Below are 19,884 nucleotides of genomic sequence, written 5' to 3'. Positions count from 1 at the left end.
AAGGATTCTTGGGGACTAGAAGGGGGGAGAAGGGGGCGGAATTCACAAGACCATTCTCTCAACTAAACAAAAATTAGCAGGAATGCTTGCAGCAAATGCTCAGATTTCCAATTGTCTCAGTATTTTATAATATTGAAAATAATCTTGAACTAATAATTTTTTTTTTAGCATCGTTAATGAGGTTGAAACAAATAGGACCCAACCTGGGAAAAATTTTCTCCATGGCTCCAGCAGAGGGCCTTCATGTCTCGTGTGTTAGCATAGAGCAAACTTTTGGCGAATGTATGATGGATGAATGAATGAATGAATGAATGAATAAGTAAATGGATGAAAGAAATACTTTTAAAAAGTATTATTATTATTATTATTATTCATTGCCTATACTCCCTGCCAGACACTGGCTAAGGGCTACATTTCTCTTTTCTCAACAATCCCATGAGGTACTAGTAGATATTAGCCCCAGAGATGGAAAGACTTTATGACGCTCATAGAGGTAGCAAATAGTAAATTCTTGAGCTAACCCAGATCTATAATTTTATCTTTGAAATGCCATATAGGACATATAGAAAGTGCACACACGGTTGAAAAAAGGGAACACCTGTAACTACTACCTAGTTATAGAATATCAATCACCGTCACCCCGAAAGTTCTGTTACTATGGACGGAATTTTTGTGTGCCCCCGATATTCCTATGTTAGAAGTCCGAACCCCCAATGTGATGGTATTTGGTATGGGACTTTTGGGAGGTGATTAGGGTTAGATGAGGTCATGAGAGGGTGCCCACTATCATGATGGAATTAGTAGCCTTATAAAAAGAGACACCAGAGAGCTCACCCTCTTTCTGCACAAGCACAGAGACAAGGTCCTGTGAGGACTCCCCGAGAAGGCAGCTGTCTACAAGCCAGAGAGTTCTCGCCAGGAACTGAATCAGCTGGCACCTTGATCTTCGACTTCCCAGCTTCCAGAACTGTGAGAAATTAATTTCTGTTGTTTACGCCATCCAGTCTCCAATATTTTGTTATGGCAGCCCTAGCAGATGAAGACATCTGTTTATTCCTTTTCAGACACAATCTCTGTTCCCCCCAAATTCAAGAGCAGTAATTCTCTTGCTTTTCTTTAGTTTCATCTTCAGTTGTTGAACTTTACATAAATGGAATTATACTTGCTTTTTATCCTGTTTTTATCCTATACAATCCATCCATATTGAACATATTTGTAGTTCTTTTGTTTTCACACCAGATGGCATTTTCTAGCACAGATTATATCACTAGTTATTCTTTCATTTTATGGGATGGGCATGTTGGTGGCCAGTAAGAAAATTCTTAGGTGTGCATCCTGGTGTATACATGCATACATATCTTAAAACACATATTCTATGCCTTGGACTGGAATTTCCAGGTTATGAGGTATGCGTATCTTCAACTTTTTAGACAGTACCACAGTTTCTCAGAGTGATCACATTAATTGACATGGTCAGATTTTCTAACTTTTGCAAAACCAATGGGCATATTGTATTATCTTATTGTAGTCTTGATATGTGTTGCCCTGACCTATTTCATGGCATTGAGCACATTTTTACATTTATTGAACATTTACATTTCTCCTTTTGTACAGTGTCTTCAAGTTTTTTGCCCATTTAGAAAAAAATGGATGATCTGCCTTTTCCCCACTGATTCGTAGGGATTCTTCATGTAGTTTAGAAACTAGTCCTTTATCAGTCATATATGTTGCAAATACCTTCTTCCACTCTGTGGTTTGTCTTTTCATTCTTTTCATGGTGTTTTTGATGAATAGACATTCTTAATTTTAATGTAATCACTATTGTTATATTAAAATAAATACCAAGTATTCTCCTATGGTTAAGGCTTTTGTGTATGTGTGTTAAGAATCCCTTTCCTTATTCAAGTTCTCAAAATCTCGAAACCCTAATTCAAGATCTCAAAATCTCGGACCCACACTCTATCCACTGAACCTCTATTTTAGAGCCATATGCATACACAAAGACGAATAATGATATAAGAATTTATGTTGTAATTCATTTTTACAAGGTGATGCAGGAGATAGGCCACAGTGTGTGTAAGGATAGCTTTATGAAAGAAATAGAGCTAAAATTGGGCCTTGAGAAATATCCATTATTTGGATGGATTAGAGGATGACCCAGTCTAGGTAGGGAGAACTCTGTGAGCGAAGGTGCATTTTGGGATGGGAGCAGCCATTCTGGGTGGGACTCAAGAGCTAAAAGAAAAAGGGGGAAAAGGAAAATATCTAAATGGCAGGCTGTGGCCTCACAGAAGCTTTGACTGTCAAATAAGGTAAAGAAATGTTCAACACAACTGCTAGTATCTCGAGGAGCCAAAGGCTTACCAAAATGGAGCTCTTTGAACTCTCCGAAATAAAAGTGATGATAATGCATAATTTTCTTAATTCATTAGGCAGGTTTTCTTAAGAAAATGTTCTCAGTTTTTAAAACTTCTCACCAATGCTGCCTTGGGACCTTAGGAGAAAGAGCGCCTACTATGTGCAAGGTAACACACACACACACCCTCTGCAAGTCAAACAAAATCCGCGTCATTTATTCCACATTGAGCTACCACAAGACAATCTGAAACCATGTTGAGTTTTAGCCTGTGGCCACTGGACATGCCGGAGTTCTCCCCCATCCCACTTAGGAGTTAAACGTCCCTGCAGCTTCCTTCTCTTTCTCCAAAGTCAAGAACTATGGCTGCTGTGCAGTGAGGTCTACCCCCCCAGGAAAGTAACGGGTAAGCAAATCATAGACTAGGACATCTTGTGGCAGCATCAAGCACGCCTGTGGAATGGTGGACAGAATGTACGCACCATGCTAACGATTTCTGGAAAGAGAGCCCAAAACAAAAGCCTCACGAAGGCAAAAAGATCCGGGACACAATACCCTCGCTGGCAGCAAATGTTTTCTAGGATGACAGGAGCGATGTGAAGGGGCGGGGAGGATAGTGACACAGACACGGGCTGCGGTCTAACGACCAGAGCCCTGAGCGGGAGGGAACCCCACTGGGGGAACGGCCAGCTGTTTTCTGGGAGACGTGCTGTGCGTTCTGCCTGCGTGACAGAAGCTATGGCCACTGTTCCCGGGTGTAAAGCAGTCTTCTCCCCCGTATATTCTACCTACCTGAGGGAGCACAGTGTCCACAGGATTGCTAAAGGACAGTCTCAGTTGAGGATCAGTGGGCAGAAAGCCATACAGTGAGATATCTGATTGGGTCAAATGCTTAGTGGGCATCTGTGCCAGGAGGAATACGGCATCTCTAAGGGAGGACAGGATGCAAAATGTGCCCTGAGGTCAATTCTTCAACATTGAACTGTCACAATCTCTGCGTCCTCCTCCGCTGGGGCCCTGCAATAAAGAGCCGGCCTCGAGGGCGTTGGGTGGTGGGGTCTCTGAGGAGCAGTGTGCACAGATCGGTTGAGGGACTCCCCGGGAGGTGCTTTGGCAAACATCAGTATCTGAGAGGCGCATGACCTAAGTATTGGACTGTGGTGGTGTTTCCCGCAGGTGGCCATTTCACTTGCATTGTCTGGTGCCACCCAGGCTGGACCTGGGCAGCCTTCGAGCTCCTGCAGCGGCTCACTCGGCTCACTCGGAATCCACTGCATGGTCCAAAGCATGCTGGGAGCGCCTCTGATTCTTAGACATCACATACAGGTACACCAGGAAGGCCAGGCACAGCAAGGCCACTCCCGTGAAGAAGGCAAGGAGGCTCATAAAGGTAGGTAGCTTCAAGGGCAGGCGGATCAGGGGGATTTCGGCTGGGATCTGGTTGGTCAGGGTGAGCATGTAGCCAAGAGACCAGGCTATGCTGCTGTTTTCCACCTGTGAAGTAGAGAAAATGGCTCAGTGCAGGTTCCCACCCCAACCCAACTGAGAATGGAACCTACAAGCCATGTATGTTTTCTGACCAGGAATGGGACTGTGACCTCATGGATCAGAGGTCAGCGCTCAATCATTGAGCCATATCAGCTGGGCTATATTATTTAAAATAAAATTTAAAATGTACTTTAAAAAAAAGAAGAAGAAGAAGAAAGGAGGACGAGGAGGAGGAGGAAGAAAGGAGGAGGAGGAGGAGGAGGAGGAGGAGAAGGCTCAGTTCTTAGGGCAAGGGTTGAGGTGGGAATGCCATACCCGGGGCACATAACTGTCACCACCATGAAACATCCACCGGAAAGGAGGTCCAAGGACTTGCCCAAGTTCAGACACGGCAGAGGCTGGGCTAGAATCCAAGTCACTGGGACCCCCAAAGGCTCGAGGGCCCTAACTCAGCACTGCAGAAAAGTCAGAACTAGTCCACAGAACCTCGTCATGGCCCAGGGGGAAGAGGGCAGAGTTGGTCACAGAGGAAACATTGTCTGTTGCCGGCTGTACAGAGAGAGTGTCTGCGGCTGAAGAAAGAAGGTAATGTGTGTTCGCTAAACCAAGGGCCAGTTTCTAAGACACAGGGTTTGTCAGTTTCTTCTGGTAATTCAATCAATTTTTGGTTTGTACATTTTTGGGTTGGTTTATTAGATGGATGAATATTTTGAATTTGCAATCTTCATGATGGATTGAACTTTTTTGATATTATGTTGTAATCCTCTCTATCTTGAATGATGCTCTTTATCTTAAAGACTTATTATTTTCAGGTATTAAGTAGCTACAGCAGTTTTCTTTTGGGTGATGTTTGCCTGACAGTTTTTAAAAAATCTTTTTTTTTTTTTTTTTAACTTTCAGTTTTTCCAAATCCTGATGTGTGAAGCCTAAGTGTTTCTCTTATAAATTACATATATTTGATTTTTAAAAAGCAGGTGTGGCAATGTCTGTCTTTTAACTGGTAGGTTTGACCCATTTATGATTATTGTAATGGTTGATATATTTGGACTCCTAATATCTTACTTTAAAATTTTTAATTGGTGCTATTTTCCTATATTTATTTTTTTCCTGTCTTGTCTTATAATTGTGTGTGTACATGTTCCCTTTAAAAAAAATTAGCATTTTAGGCCACTTCTATGTTCCTGTAGCCTATGACCCCCTGATCCTATCCCCATCACATTGAACATTAGTTATACTTGAATTCTGGGTTGTTCTGGTGTATGGATAAATTCTTCTCTTTTACCCTTTTATTTGGTGTTAGTTTTCTTTTTCTTTTTAATATACATTTTAGCCAAAACCAGTTTAGCTCAGTGGATAGAGCGTCAGCCTGCGGACTGAAAGGTCCCAGGTTTGATCTCATCAATGTTTCTAACTCTCTATTCCTCTCTTCCTCTCTGTAAAAAAATCAATAAAATATATATTTAAAAAAAAAAAATATATATATATATATATATATATATATATATATATATATATATATATATATATAAAGCCACAACATTATTTATTCTTACTTCATATGTTTCTATAACATCTGGATTATTTCTAGTCTTATTTCATTACTTCCTCCAAATATAGTTTTGATGTGCAGTCTTTGTAGGGCCAATCTTCTGCAGTCTGTTTTGGGCCCTCACATTCGGATACTAACTTGGCTGGATGTAAAATCCTTTTGAATAAAGGAAAGGAACTTGATGCCTAGAACTCTGTGGGCAGGCAAGCTGGTACTCAGTGGGAAGTGATTCTCCATCCTCATAACGGACTTTCCTGATAATGAGATCATGAAGTCAAGCCGGGAGAGGACATGCCCACAACAATCCTCATATGTTCCCAGACATCCTCATTTCTGGTAGATGATTCGATTTCATTTATGTAAAAATAGACAGTCACAGATGTTGATTGGTTTAATCTAATCAGCCAAAGCTAATACCGAACAGACTGACTCCAGATATGCTTTAGGCTTTACACCAGCTCCTCCTGAAACCAGACAAGCCTCCCAGAACCCAGGAACATAGTGCCGGATGGATATGTCAGCAGGGCTGCCTCTGCCTCAAAGCCAGGCCCCAGCCCCGTCACCGCACAGTCACCTGGGAACAGCTGAGGTTTCAGCTTCGGCCCATTCCTGACACTTGACAGTAAACACAGGGCCTCAGGCTCATTCTGAGAGAAAATTCTATTTAATCCCTCAAGCTCTAAAGCCTGTTTCTTACTCTGACATCTGCATAAATGGAGAGCAATTATTTACTACCCTCATTTAAAAAAAAAACAAAACACAACTTTTTAATTGATTTTAAAGAGAGAGAGAGGAAGAGAGAGGGAGAGAGAAACATGGATGAGAGAATCATCAATTCGATGCCTCTTGCATGACCCCTACTGGGGACTGAGCCCATAACCAGGGCTTGTGCCCTGACCAGGAAGAGAACCAGTGACCTCTCAGTACATGGATGATGCTCAACCAACTGAGCAACCAGCCAGGGCAGTTACCATTCTCTCTCTCTTTTTTTTTTTTTTTTTTTAAATACAAACTGTTATATTGGAAGCTTCTTTTTAGAATGAAAATATGTTAGGATGAAACCCTTAACATATTTATTCATTCACTCAACAAATATTTCCTAAGCATCTTCCAGGTTCTCGCCCACCTGCTGGATGCTAGGAATCTGAGGATGATAACACAAGGCCTGCCCCGGAGGAACTCGGAGCCCACGGGTCCTTGGCTTCCAATCCTTTGCTCCAGGGGGAGGGTCTGCGGTGAACTCCCCATCCTCCCTTCTGGGCGGTCACTGGGGATCAAAGGCTCTTCTTTCGCGCACATACGCGCAAACCTCTATTTTGAGAGGAAGAGGAGGAAGAGATTTGTATTCTGACTTACCTCTTTTTTGAAATGTATTTGGGGCCAGGTGTCCTCGGTGAATTTGTACCCGTTCACGAGCAAGTGGTAGATATAGTGGGCCGAGAAGCAGTACGAGCGGGCGTACAGCTCATCAAACTGAGGCAGCAGCTGCGGGAGCTGAGGACGTCAAAGCAGAGGCAGGCAGGCGGGTTTTAAAAATGCACATTTTGGAACACCTCAGGACCATAGGCCTATCTGAAAAAATTGTATCACCCAGCATTTCATATATTTTTTTATTTTTATTTTTATTTTTTTAAATTGATTTGAGAGAGAGAGAGGAAGGGAGAGAGAGAAACATCAATGAGAAAGAACCATCCATAGGCTGTCTACTGCATTAAGGAATGGAATGATATAATACTAAAACTATATCCCTTGCCAAAACCTGTGTGGCTAAGTGGATAGAGCGTGGGCCTGCAGACTCAAGGGTCCCAGGTTCGATTCCGGTCAAAGGCATGTACCTGGGTTGTGGACACATCCCCGGTGAGGGGTGCGCAGGAGGCAGCTGATAGTTGTTTCTCTCTCATCGATGCTTCTGACTCTCTATCCCTCTCCTTCCTCTCTGTGAGAAATCAATAAAATATATTTTAAAAAAAACACAAAACACTATATCCCTAGAACAACATCATGCAAGGACAATCTCTTAAGTGTACAGGGCACTTAGGATGTGCCCAACATGGTTCTAACCACCACGCAGGGATGGCTCCCTGAGAGCCCCATTTGGGGGGTTAAAAGCAGAACAGCATAGGGCAAAATTCAGAACATATACTCTCATGTGCACAATGGGATAGATCTGCTCTGCTGCTGGTGCCGCTAGGGCTCCTTTCTCTTGACGCACTGACCTGACTCCAGTCCTGTGAGCAGAAGTCCCAGGTGCTGGCGTTGAAGGCACTCAGGGAGAAGCTGCCCGTGAGGTTGAGCGCGTTGGCGGTGTAGTAGAACCCCGCAAAGGCCTGGGAGGAAGCGGAACAGAAGGACATCATGTCTCAGAACGGGACCGACCATGGAGGTTTTTAGGGCAGGCAAGAAAAGCAGGGGACAGGTCAGCAGAAGAGAAACAGAAAGATGAGAAATAAATATGCAATGGGAAGGAAAAAAAAAAAACACCCCACAAATCTTTCCATGGTTGTTGCTCTTACCACAAAAGATCCTTTAACTTCTGGCTGATAAATGCTGTCAAAGCAGTAGGTTTCTCGGTCGTGGCAAGCTCTGGGGGCAAAGAGGGAAGCCACCTTCACCCGACATAGGAAGGGGTCCCCGGTTCCTTCGAAAGTGATGGTGTCATCGGGGTCATAACCTCCAGGCCTCAGGTCCTCCGTGCACAGGCTGTCAAAGAGGCGGCCCATGGAGAAGTTGGTGACGTAACTCCGAGGGTAGCAGGGGTTGGTGACGCTGGTGTCGGTGGTGGAATTCTGTAGGCACAAGAGTGAACCTGTTAGAAACCACCCCTTTGTGGGGGACCAAGTGCTTCCCTTTCACCAACTCTCATGATCGCTGCCCTCTAATGCCAAGAGGGAAATGGAGAAAACGCCTTTCTGTGTCAGTGGCTACTTGGAAGGCAACTCCCAGGCGGTCTAGGTAGCTCAGGTGGCAGTGAGGGGACAGTTACCTGTACCAGGTGCAATGCTAGGCTCTCGCGCACATGGCCAGATCCGGCCCTCAGGGCAGGCCTGTGAGGCAGGATTTATGAACTCCATTGTGATGAGAAAACAAGACAGGCTTAGGTTAATCAGCCATTTTGACTGGAGTATTATCTATCCACCTAATAAAATAATTCCAAAGGGACAAATACATGACTTGTGAAAATTTAGCTTCCATCCCCCTCATTGCCACCCACCTGACACCCTCCTTGGAAGTGACCTCTGTGGCCAGTTTTTGTGTTATTCTACCAGAGATTTTGTCTGTACTTCATGTGTGCATATGTGAAACATTTTATTTTCTTCCCTCTTTCTTTTTTCTTTTTAAAAAAATATATATTTTATTGATTTTTTTATAGAGAGGAAGAGAGAGGGGTAGAGAGTGAGAAACATCGATGAGAAAGAATCATCGATCAGCTGCCTCTTGTACACCCCCTACTGGAGATGTGTCCGCAACCAAGGTACATGCCCTTGACTGGAATCGAACCTGGGACCTTTCAGTCCACAGGCCGACGCTCTATCCACTGAGCCAAACCGGTTTCAGCTTCCCTCTTTCTTTTACTAAAATCATAAATGGTAGTACCTTACACACTATTCTGTTTCTTTTTTTATATATATAGCAAAGGTGGAAATTTATTGAAGAATAAGTACAGACTCCACACATTGGTCCTAATCGCCAGCCAGCCTAGGGATCCTACTACCTGTGCACTAATAAGAGGATAATTGCCAAGTATCACCCAGGTGTCCTTCTCACCACACTGTGCAGGCCCTTATGGTGCAGAAGAGGAAATGAGGCGCAGACTCAGCCAGTGAGCATGATGTCATAATCTGCGTGAACTTCTCGGTCGGGCTTGCTAGCATGTATAATACTTGGCGCATGAAAGTGCCGGTCAGGCAGGTCCGGGCACGCCATGTGTGGGTGATCCTCATCACACCCAATTGTTTCCCTCACCTGAGTCAGAGGCTCAGGGCAGAGCCACCCTCTCAGCATCCTGAGGTGACCAGGCACGTGGGAGAGGTGGCTGGTCCCTGAGAGATGACTGTCCACAGGCCGAGGCTGGGCTCCCACACCGCTGCCCCCAGTCCCGGACTCACACCTGGAAGCTTGTGTTTTCATATGCAAATGGACCTCAGACAGGTGCGCCTCCTCAGGGCCAGCTGACTTGAAAAGGTTAGACTCCCTGCCCCCTGCTCACCTGGGAGGATGGTTTCACCTGCCCCCTTCTGTCTGTCGGAGTTCTGAGGAGCCCCCTGCCCTCCCTTCCCCCCCCCCTGCCAGGGCCAGAGCTGCAGGAAGGAGCATTAAGCTTTGCCTGAAATAACAGGAGGTTGAGAGAAGAGGATTTTCCCGGGCTTTTCTCCTGGAAAGAGGCATGCTGGCTGAGACTTAATGCTTGGCAGGGCCAGACCAAAGGATTTCAAAGGCCTTATATAGCCCTGTGGCTGACGGTCCCCGGCCCAGCCATAAAGGGATCCTGGGACTCAATCATTTATAAAATGTCTGGAGCTCTGGAATGTCCTTGGAATTCTGACTCAAATACACGAAGTGGTCAACACGAGAGAGAGAGAGAGAGAGAGAGAGAGAGAGAGAGAGAGAGAGGGGGGGGGGGGGGGGAGAAGAGAGGAAGGGAGGGAGGGAGAGAGAATATGCAAGCACAAGCACTTGGACCCCAACAAGTAAACCAGGAAGGGAGAAGGAGGGAAGGAGAGAAAGAGAGAGAGGGGCAGACAGAGACAGAGAGACAGAGACAGAGAGAGCACAGACCCCCACAAGTAAACCGGAATACGCTGTTGATTGCACCCACCTTCACACTGGAGTGGAAGGGACAGGGCCGGAAGGCAAGGCACCCTCCCCTCAGCTAAGACCCCCACGGAAACGCCTGCTCCCGCTGCCCCCTCGGGTACCTGCAGGAGGATTGCCAGGAACCTCTTCTCGGCCTCGTTGCGCCCGTAGCACTGGAAGCTGCGGGTGTAGAGGGTGTACACGTAGCCGTACAGGGACACCTTTATGATGTCGCTGGTGTTCAGCTCCACCTTCTCCCCCACCGCGAAGGATATCTGGGTGGAGGCGCCACCCAAATCCAGGGCGCCTGTGGTGTCCACTCCGTGGGGACGCACCCACATGCGCCATAGGTCCTTCTGCACGGCGGGATAAGAGAGCATGAAAGCAGGCCGGAGACGCCCTTTCCGTTTGCCCAGGGCTCTCCGCCTAAGACCCATCTCTGACTGCTAAGGACGAGGACACAGGGGGAGGCACTCGGGGCCAAACCTCTCCTTTATGGCAGGGGCGGTGAGCTCACATGCCTACAGGAGCTGGGCCGGTAACAGAAACCAGCAAAGGAGGTTCGGGGTGGACCACAGGGAAGGGTGGGGACTCTGGCAAACGGGGAAGCTGCCCTCCGTCCCAGTTGGCTGGCACCATGCAGGAATGTGAGTCCAGCACTTGGGCGGAGTGGGGTCAGGAGAAGCTATGCATTTTTATGTGAAAATTTTCAAAATATTAAGTGTGGGCAATGAACGGAAAATGTGAACATGTGTTTGAGGATGAACAGAATAGGGCTTGGGCTGGGGATGGTCTCTGTAACACCGGGATGTCTCTTGGGGTCAGCCTTCCTCCGCACCAAAGGAGAAGGGCGTGTGGGGGTTGGCGTGTAACGGAGACCTGGGGACACGGGGCCTGGGAGCGGGCCGCCTGAGGCTCTGTACATTCTGGGTGGCTCTGGACCAGCTTAGAAGAGTCATTCTCCAGCGGCCCTTCCTATTACCCACCGCCCAGGGTAAGAGTCTCTCCTCCTCCCCAGTGTTTTATTTGCTAGCGAAGGGATGCTAGTCCCTGCCCCCCATGCGTTTAGTCCTGCTTAGGATCCAAGGCTTTGCACCAGCTAGCGAGTCTTTTCTCACCTATGGTCTCACGTGTTTCCCTAATGCGCCACCCCATAGGAATGACACGGGACAGACGCCCCTGTTGGCATGCACCTCTGCTTAAGCTACCGCCCACGGGGGAAGGGGGTCCATAGCAAGATGAAAAACCATGCATTTGTTTTCACACACCTCCAGGAAATTTCCCATTAAATAGTTGGCTGTAATCCATCCATATAGCCCTTCCTCTTGCCCAGAAATGATTTGAGCACCCCTAAAATCAAAGGGCTGGGACTCGAAGTAGTTTTGGATGCTTGCAAGGACTTCGTTGGCTGCTGTTTCATTTTGCAACCTACGCAAGGCACAGAACACACAAGGCTGAGTGCCCAGACCACGGAGCCTGAGCATAACCTCACGCAGGTGAACAGGCGAACCCGCCCCGCCCACTGCTGACAGGGGCGAGATGTGTGCCACACAAGGCAACCCCTTCTGCAAGCGGAGGCTTCTGGGTAACAGGGAGCCCTTATCACCTGTCAGCCTGCCGAGCAGGAAAACAGATTCCAGTAAAAGCACCCTGTTCTCTCCTCCCCTACCTGTTCCTGTCCCACCCTCCAGCCGCCAGCTAGTCCCAAGAGCCCCTTGCTTCATCATTGCTGCTCCGTCTCAGGTCAGCAGTGGAAAGGAAAGGGGTGAAGGCACAGAAGTGGTACAAGCCATCTCTTGGGGGCACCATCCGAAGGAGCCCTCATCAAGCCAGAAGGAAGGGGAGCCTAGGAGGGGGCGGGGAAAGGAAGAGGGTGGACTTTCCAGCTGTCCCTACTTTGCTCTTTGGGAGTGCTTCCCCAGGGGGAATATGATGACCCTCAGGGGCGTGTCACGGGATGGAAACCCATTAGCGTGCTGCCCTGGGAGGGGTGGCAACATAAGTGTTTCATGTCGCCCAGGACATGTGTGATCATACCCTTCATCTGCTGCCATTTCACCCTTCGGAAGAAAGCTGACTGGGGCCTTGTTTTCCCTTTCACCACTGTGGTAAGAAAGCCAGGGCCGCGGGCTCACTCTTGGCCCAAGAGCAGTGGTTCTCAACCCTTCTAATACTGTGACCCTTCAGTACACTTCCTCATGCTGTGGTGACCCCCAACCACAACATTATTTTCCTTGCTACTTCATAATTGTAATTTTGCTACTGTTAATGAATCGTAATGTAAATATCGGTGTTTTCTGATGGTCTTAGGCTCTACAGCAGCAGTTCTCAACCTGTGGGTCATGACACTGGTTGACAACCAATAGCAGGGTCGCCTAAGACCATCGGAAAACACAGATATTTACATTACGATTAGCAACGAAAATAATGTTATGGTTGGGGGTCACCACAGCCTAAGGAACTGTATCGAAGGGCCGAAGCATTAGAAGGGTTGAGAACCACTGCTCAAGAAGAAAAAGCAGTGCAACAAGCAGTAGCAAGCGATCAATGCTTGGAAAATAACTCAGAGTTTCCCTAGTTTCATCTGTTCTCATCCAGGATGATTCTCATTAATTTTTTTTTAAAAAATATCTGACTTTTTCTAGCAACTAAAATGCCAACTAAAATGTCGCATCAGAAGGAGTTCATATTTAATTTATTCAAATGGAACACTCAATCACTTCTCCCAAGCGTTGACCTTTCCACCCCTCGTGTTGGTCAGAGGCTGTACATTACAGAGCCTTGTAGTTATTTCTTACTCAGGATTGGGAGGGGGAAAAAGCAGCGAAGTAAACATTGGGTTCTTTGTTTGCATGTGAAAGAAAAGGCGAAAGGAAGGAATTGCTATATCATTGCTATTTCAGGTAAATGCAATCATTTTAAAACGTGGCAGATTCCAGGAGATCCCATGATCCTCTTGGTCAACCAGGACTCAGGAATGGGAACAAAGGTCGGAAAACTGCAAGGAAAAGGCCCAATCCAAGTAAAAAATAAAAATAAAAAAATTTATGGTGATGTTAAATAAAGAGGCTCTGTTTGCTCGTTCCTTTGTGTTTCCTTCATGTCTACATGCGATCTTACATACTGGGATCACAGACAAGGGGGCTTGGGAGGAGAATGAGTGTCATCTTTTGGGGATGAAGTCTCATTTTCAAAGTTTGGAGCAGCTTCTACCCTAACTAGATTTGAGTTTCATGTTGTTGGGTTTTCAAACTATTTTGTCTTTTATTTCAAGGCCAATGGACTACGATAATGAAGAAATGGCATTCAGAAACAAGGCAACTGGGCTAAGTCCTGGCTGTAAATCTAGAAGGAACTGCTTAGTTGGGTGAAATGAGACGTTTGTTTCATAGTAATGCCAAAGGCTTTGATGGGGCAGGGCGAGGTGCAGAAATGTCATGGTTTTGAAGTAAATTTCAGTGACATTTTGTACGTGGGTACAAGCTCCAGAGCTATGGGTGGCCCTTAGTGGAGCTGGTTGTGCACAGGTGTCAACATACCAGCTGTCAAACACTGTTTCTACTTTTTGCCCAGCTGGTGTGGCTCGGTGGTTGAGCATTGACCTATGAACCAGGAGGGCAGGGTTCGATTCCTGGTCAGGGCACAGGCCTGTGTTTCAGGCTCTATCCCCAGTAAGGGGCGTGCAGGAGGCAGCTGATCAATGATTCCCTCTCATCACTGATGTTGCTATCTTTCCCTCTCCCTGCCTCTCTGAAATAAAAATATATATTTAAAAAAGAACAACAACGGAAGTTTCTACTTTTCTAAAATCTGGAGTCAACCCCATGAACAGATTTCATGTCACCTTCCTCTTCCTCAGAGTTCTTGTTAGAATTGCCGAGGGTAAGGGAATCGATTTCAGAACTATTTCTTCCTGGGAATTAAAATAAAGATGAAAAGTTTCCCAACTTCTAAAGCCCACATTTATGGCAGAATATGGGCCTTTGGGATTTGGTCCCAGAAATAGTTACGTTCTTGGCAAGGCCCAGCGCATTCCTGGCTATTTCGGCCCCACGGGCAGCTCCGTACCCTTCCCGCCCTTACCTCAGCAGGCGCATCCCCGCCGTGGCGCCCAGGTAGACGTGCGTGGATCCCAGTAGGTGGGCTGGAATCTTCGCCTTGGCTTTTTGTATGCAATCCTCGAAGGCTTTGGGGGCATCTTGGGGGTTTTTCCCATAGCTGGAGATCCCCGAGCCTAAAGAGCAAGCAGCCAGCACTGCTTAGCATCCCCAGGAGCCCACAAGAGCAGCCCAACTTTCAAATAAGAAACCAGTCAGCTTTGGCCGAAACCGGTCTGGTTCAGTGGTAGAGCGTCGGTCTGTGGACTGAAAGGTCCCAGGTTCGATTCCGGTCAGGGGCATGTACGTTGGTTGCGGGCACATCCGCGGTGGGGGGTGTGCAGGAGGCAGTTGGTTGGTGTTTCTCTCTCATCGACGTTTCTAGCTCTCTAGCTCTCTCCCTTCCTCTCTGTAAAAAATCAATAAAAATATATTTTAAAAAACCCCACAAAACCAGTCAGCTTTGGAAATGAAGAGGTTTTAGGAGGGGGTTGAGAATAGGTGGGTGTGCTAGTCGCCGGGATGCATCAACTCCCACTATAGAAAGGAGGGTATGACAAAGATGAGAAAACTGAGAGTGGGGGGGTGGACCTGCTTACAAAAGTTGTTGAGTCGGTAAGGGATAGAATGTATGGTAACGGAAGGAAACGACTTTGGGTGATGAGCATGCAATAGAGTCCACAGATATGGCATTATGTTGTTTACACCTGAAATTTATATAATGTTATTAATCAATGCTACCTCAATAAGTTCAATTTAAAAAAATATACCCATGCCCTAGCTGGTCTGGCTCAATGGACAGAGCATCAGCCTGCGGACTGAAGGGTCCCATGTTTGATTCCGGCCGGGGGCACATGCCAGTAGGGGGTGTGCAAGAGGCAGCCAATCAGTGATTCTCTCATCTTTGATGTTTCTATCTCTTTCTCCCTCTCCCTTCCTCTCTAAAATCAATAAAATATATCCAGACCGCACCTTCTAGAGAGCCTCAGTCTACCCTTATGCCAATAGTATGCTGCCTTAGTAAATGTATTTTTACAAAAAAAATGTTCTCATTCTGGAAATTTCCAACATATATAAAAGTAGAAAGTACAATGCAGTGAACCCGTGCACCACCTCCCAGCTTCAACCATGATCACCTCTTACTCCACCTGCACCCCCGCCCCCATTCTCTCCTCAGAAGCAAACCGCAGACATGGCATCTTTTCATCCTGTAAATATTTCAGCACATATCACTAAAGACAAGAATTCTTTTAAAGCAGCATAACCACCACCCCACTAGCATACCTATAAGCACTTACAATCGTCCTTTAATATCGTCCAATATCTAGTTAAGGTTCACATGTCCTCTTTGGTCATATTTTTCCTCGCCCTCACCCCTCTCTTTCTAGTTTATTTGAATCAGAGTCCAAATCAACCCCACCCTCTGCCATTGGTTGGTAGATCTCTTAGGTCTCTTTTAATCTAGAGGCTGTGCTTCTCTATTTTTTCTTGGTAATTAAAAAATGTTTCCTCTCCCAATTTAATTTGGCTTGTAGAGTTCCCCGCAGCCTAGAAGTTGCTAATCGACTCCCCATGGTTCATTTAACATGCTATTTGGTCCCCGTTTTTCCTAGGAATTGGAAACTGAATGCCAAGGCTTACTCGGACTCAGGTTTGAGCTACATCAGAAGCAAGAATTCATAGGCATCAGTGCATACTTCCAATAGGAGGTGCCAGTGTCTGGCTGTTTCGTTTCTTTTCTTTTCTTTTCTTTTCTTTTCTTTTCTTTTCTTTTCTTCTTCTTCTTCTTCTTTTTTTTAAAAATATATTTTATTGATTTTTTACAGAGAGGAAGGGAGAGGAATAGAGAGCTAGAAACATCGATGAGAGAGAAACATCGACCAGCTGCCTCCTGCACACCTCCCACTGGGGATGTGCCCACAACCAATTTACATGCCCTTGACCGGAATCGAACCTGGGACCATTCAGTCCGCAGACTGGCGCTCTATCCACTGAGCCAAACCGGTTTCGGCTGGCTGTTTCTTTTCAGATGCAGGCACCAATGATCACTGCTGAGAACCATCGGTCCAGTAGGGCCTGAAAATGGTGATATTTCCCCCCTGAAATGCTATAGAAGAGCTACACCATCATTCACCACCTGGATACCCTAGTCTCAGTGGTCAGCAAACTCTTTAGTCAACAGAGCCAAATGTCAACAGCACAACGATTGAAGTTTCTTTTGAGAGCCAAATTTCTTAAACTTCTTCTAACGCCACTTCTTCAAAATAGACTCCCCAGGCCGTGGTGTTTTGTGGAAGAGCCACACCCAAGGGGCCAAAGAGCCGCACATGGCTCAAGAGCCGCAGTTTGCCAACCGCTGCCCTAGAGTATCGTTTGTCCAGAGAAGACAGGATAAGTGCTTGATTCCGTTCCTTTATTCACCAGCTTAAAAATACAGACTGCATCTCCAATCTCTCTCTCAGTCAAAGAGAGATTTTGTTTGTTTTGTGTCTTTCGAACATAGAAAGGCATATTTGATGTGTTTTAATTCACTGCAATTGTTCTTACTGAGCCTTCTTCAGTTGGCCCTGAGTCCCCTGAGATGTTCTTTGCTCTCTGACATGATAAGATGTGTCAGTGACCTGGTTGCTTTCATTGAGTAATGGTATTTAGCACCCAAAGTTTAGAAGCTACAGTGCTCACTGTAAGTTTTCTCATTGGAGAGACCTCGGGAAATCTTTATTTCAAGAGAAAAATATATCATGAATTCTTGTTGGTGCTTCTAATTCAAAACTATAAGTTTTTACTGAAATTCTTTGATTTTCCTATCCTCATCTTCTTTTTTCTATGCTACAAATCCTGCTTGCTAGCACTCCAACTTAACAACTCATTTACTTTATTTCACAGTCCACACGCAAGTCTCAGTATGACAACACTGCACTACCAACACTTAGACTGTATCATTATTGAAAACAGTTTAAGATTTTTTTTTTAAAGTTCTTTCTGTCCTAGGGGAATATCCCACTAGGCATGTACAGTGTCCAGAAATAGAGCTTTCTTGAAATACATTTTTTTTTGTCTGCCTGTTAACTGTAGCTGCTTTCATGCTCATGTGGTAGTTACATGCTTATGTCAGAAACCATGTGGCCAACAAGTAAAGAGTATTTACCACCTAACTCTTAAAAAAAATATATATATATATATATATACACACACACACACACACTTTATTAATTTTTTACAGAGAGGAAGGGAGAGGGATAGAGAGTTAGAAACATCACTGACAGAGAAACATCGATCAGCTGCCTCCTGCACACCCCCCACTGGGGATGTGCCTACAACCAAGGTATATTCCCTTGACCAAAATCGAACCTGGTACCCTTCAGTCCACAGGCCGACGCTCTATCTACTGAGCCAAACCAGCTAGGGCTACTACTTAATTCTTTACAGAAAACATTTGCCAGCCTGACTTAGGCCCCTCCATCCAGCTCCTGTGTCCAAAATCAAATTCCTCAATCCCTGCAAGTCCCCAGCTGACTGCACTCCAGGGAAATGGTACCATCACCTGCAGTTACCAGTTCAGAACGGATGCTCAGGCACCATCAATCCCATGCCGCACATTGAATCTATCCTTAATTCTTGTTGGCTCTCCTGTCAAAACAGCTTTCCAATCTGAGCCCACCTCACCCTGTCCCCCAGAGCCATTCCAGACCAGAGTTTCTTAACCTCAGCACTGCTCACCTTGGGCCAGATAACTTTTGTGGAGGCTGCCTTGTGCCTTGTGCGATGTTTAGCTGCAAGTCTGTCCTCTACCACTAGGTGTCAGCACCTTCCCCAACCCCAGCTGGGACCATCAAAAATGTCCCCAGACATTACCAAATGTTCCCTGGGGGTGGCTGGAACAGGCGGATGGGGGGAAATCCCCCCCTGCTGAGAAGCACCTGTCCACCAGACCATCACGGCACCATCTGTCACCCGCACTGTTTATCACCACATGTTCTGTATCAACAGAGGGATCCATTAAAATGATAAGTCATGCTAAAACCGATTTGGTTCAGTGGATGGAGCGTCAGCCTGCCGACTGAGGGGTCTCAGGTTCGATTCCGGTCAGGGGCATGTACCTTGGTTGCGGACACATCCCCAATGGGGGGGGTGTGCAGGAGGCAGCTAGTTGATGTTTCTCTCTCATCGATGTTTCTAACTCTCTATCCCTCTCCCTTCCTCTCTGTAGAAAATCAATAGAATATTTTTTTAAATAAATAAATAAAATGATAAGTCATAGCATGTTAGTTCCCTGATCAGATTCTCCTATTGGCTTTCAGCTTTGGTCTCCTCTCTCCCTTCCTCTTCCTCTTCTTGCTCCAGCCACCCTGGCCCCTTTGCTTTTCCTAGAAAATGCTGAGCAGCTCCTCCTGGTGGCTTGCTCAGCATGTTCTTCTCTCAGAAACTTGCATGGCTCACTCTCTTGTCCTACTTTTGTCTCTGCTTAACTGTCAACTTTTTCGTTCTTCCCCAAAGATCATGTCTAAAATAGCATAATCACTGTCTGTCCACCTGCCTGGCTTGATTTCTCTTCGCAGAACTTCTCCCTGACGTATCGCATATCTGTTTATGAGCTATCTCCTTCGTTAGAATGTACGTTCTGTAACAGCAGAGACTGTGTATTTTGTTTGTTTCACAATTCCCAGTCTCAAGAGATGTTACTGGCAAATGGCAGGTACCCAGTAAACATTGATACTAATAAAAAGGTAATATGCTAATTAGACCGGACATCTTTTGGACATCCTTCTGGACAAAGCCACGGTGGCAGGGGCCAAGGCAGAGGTGGTTAGGGACAATCAGGCCGGTAGTGGGGAGCGATCAGGCCGGAAGGGGAGGGTGGTTAGGGGGCAATCCGGTGGGTAGGCAGAGGCGGTTAGGAGCAATCAGGTCAGCAGGCAGAGGCGGTTAGGGACGATCAGGCAAGCAGGCAGGCAAGTGGTTAGGAGCCAGTGATCCCAGATTGCGAGAGGGATGTCCCCCAAGGGGTCCCAGATTGGAGAAGGTGCAGGCCAGGCTGAGGGAGCACCCCCTCCCCATGCACAAATTTCATGCACTGGGCCTCTAGTTTATTAAATAAAAGAATGAAGTAAGGATCAACCAGTCAATGAGATTTCAAACCAACTCTATAGGAAGGGATTCCTTTGCTCCCAGCTGCAGCAAACAAACTATATTCTGCCAGAGCCGGCCTCTGGATGGGGGCTGGTTAGCAGCCTTGCTAGAATATCCACCCTTGGAACATCCGAGCATGTCCCCTGTTCACATAAGGTCCCTTAAGACCCCTAGAGGGGGGAAAAGATTGGGCTCATAGGCTCTTGGGACACTGGGATTCTCAACCCCAAGGACAGAGTTAAAACTGTATTCCAACCTGGGGACGGAGGGTGGGTAGACGACACAAAACTTACTCCCGGTGGGACAGCAGCATGAGACATACGTGTCTGAGCAAAGGGTGCTGTCCACACCGGAGTGGCTGGTCGTTAGGGCGACTCTTGGAGGGGTTTCCATAGAGGAGAAGGCTCCCGTGGGGGTTGAGGAGGTCCTAAGCACCGGTGTAAATGGAAAACACGAGTGTCCCTTGTGGG

General features: G+C 46.4%; 1 protein-coding gene across 3 annotated transcripts in view; it reads right to left on the bottom strand.

Moving 5' to 3' along the window:
• Positions 1-2,554: 2,554 nt before the first annotated feature.
• The window catches only part of ENTPD3 (ectonucleoside triphosphate diphosphohydrolase 3), a 30,787-nt gene continuing 13,457 nt past the window's right edge, over positions 2,555-19,884 (bottom strand). For 2 of the 3 annotated variants that reach the window (XM_045579443.1, XM_045579444.1), the window contains exons 5-11: positions 14,271-14,421; positions 11,456-11,615; positions 10,310-10,543; positions 7,907-8,179; positions 7,610-7,720; positions 6,750-6,887; positions 2,555-3,850 (exon numbers count right to left, since the gene is read on the bottom strand). In XM_045579443.1, the coding sequence (XP_045435399.1) occupies positions 3,614-3,850; positions 6,750-6,887; positions 7,610-7,720; positions 7,907-8,179; positions 10,310-10,543; positions 11,456-11,615; positions 14,271-14,421 (1,304 nt within the window). In that variant the 3' untranslated portion in view covers positions 2,555-3,613. The remainder of the gene's footprint in view (positions 3,851-6,749; positions 6,888-7,609; positions 7,721-7,906; positions 8,180-10,309; positions 10,544-11,455; positions 11,616-14,270; positions 14,422-19,884) is intronic. The other variant, XR_006741160.1, reaches the window with a different exon arrangement.

This window comes from Pipistrellus kuhlii, unplaced genomic scaffold (assembly GCF_014108245.1).
Source record: "Pipistrellus kuhlii isolate mPipKuh1 unplaced genomic scaffold, mPipKuh1.p scaffold_m20_p_11, whole genome shotgun sequence".
Taxonomy (NCBI): domain Eukaryota; kingdom Metazoa; phylum Chordata; class Mammalia; order Chiroptera; family Vespertilionidae; genus Pipistrellus; species Pipistrellus kuhlii.
Note: the sequence above shows the minus strand (reverse complement) of the source record. Positions and strands in the feature narration are given on the sequence as shown.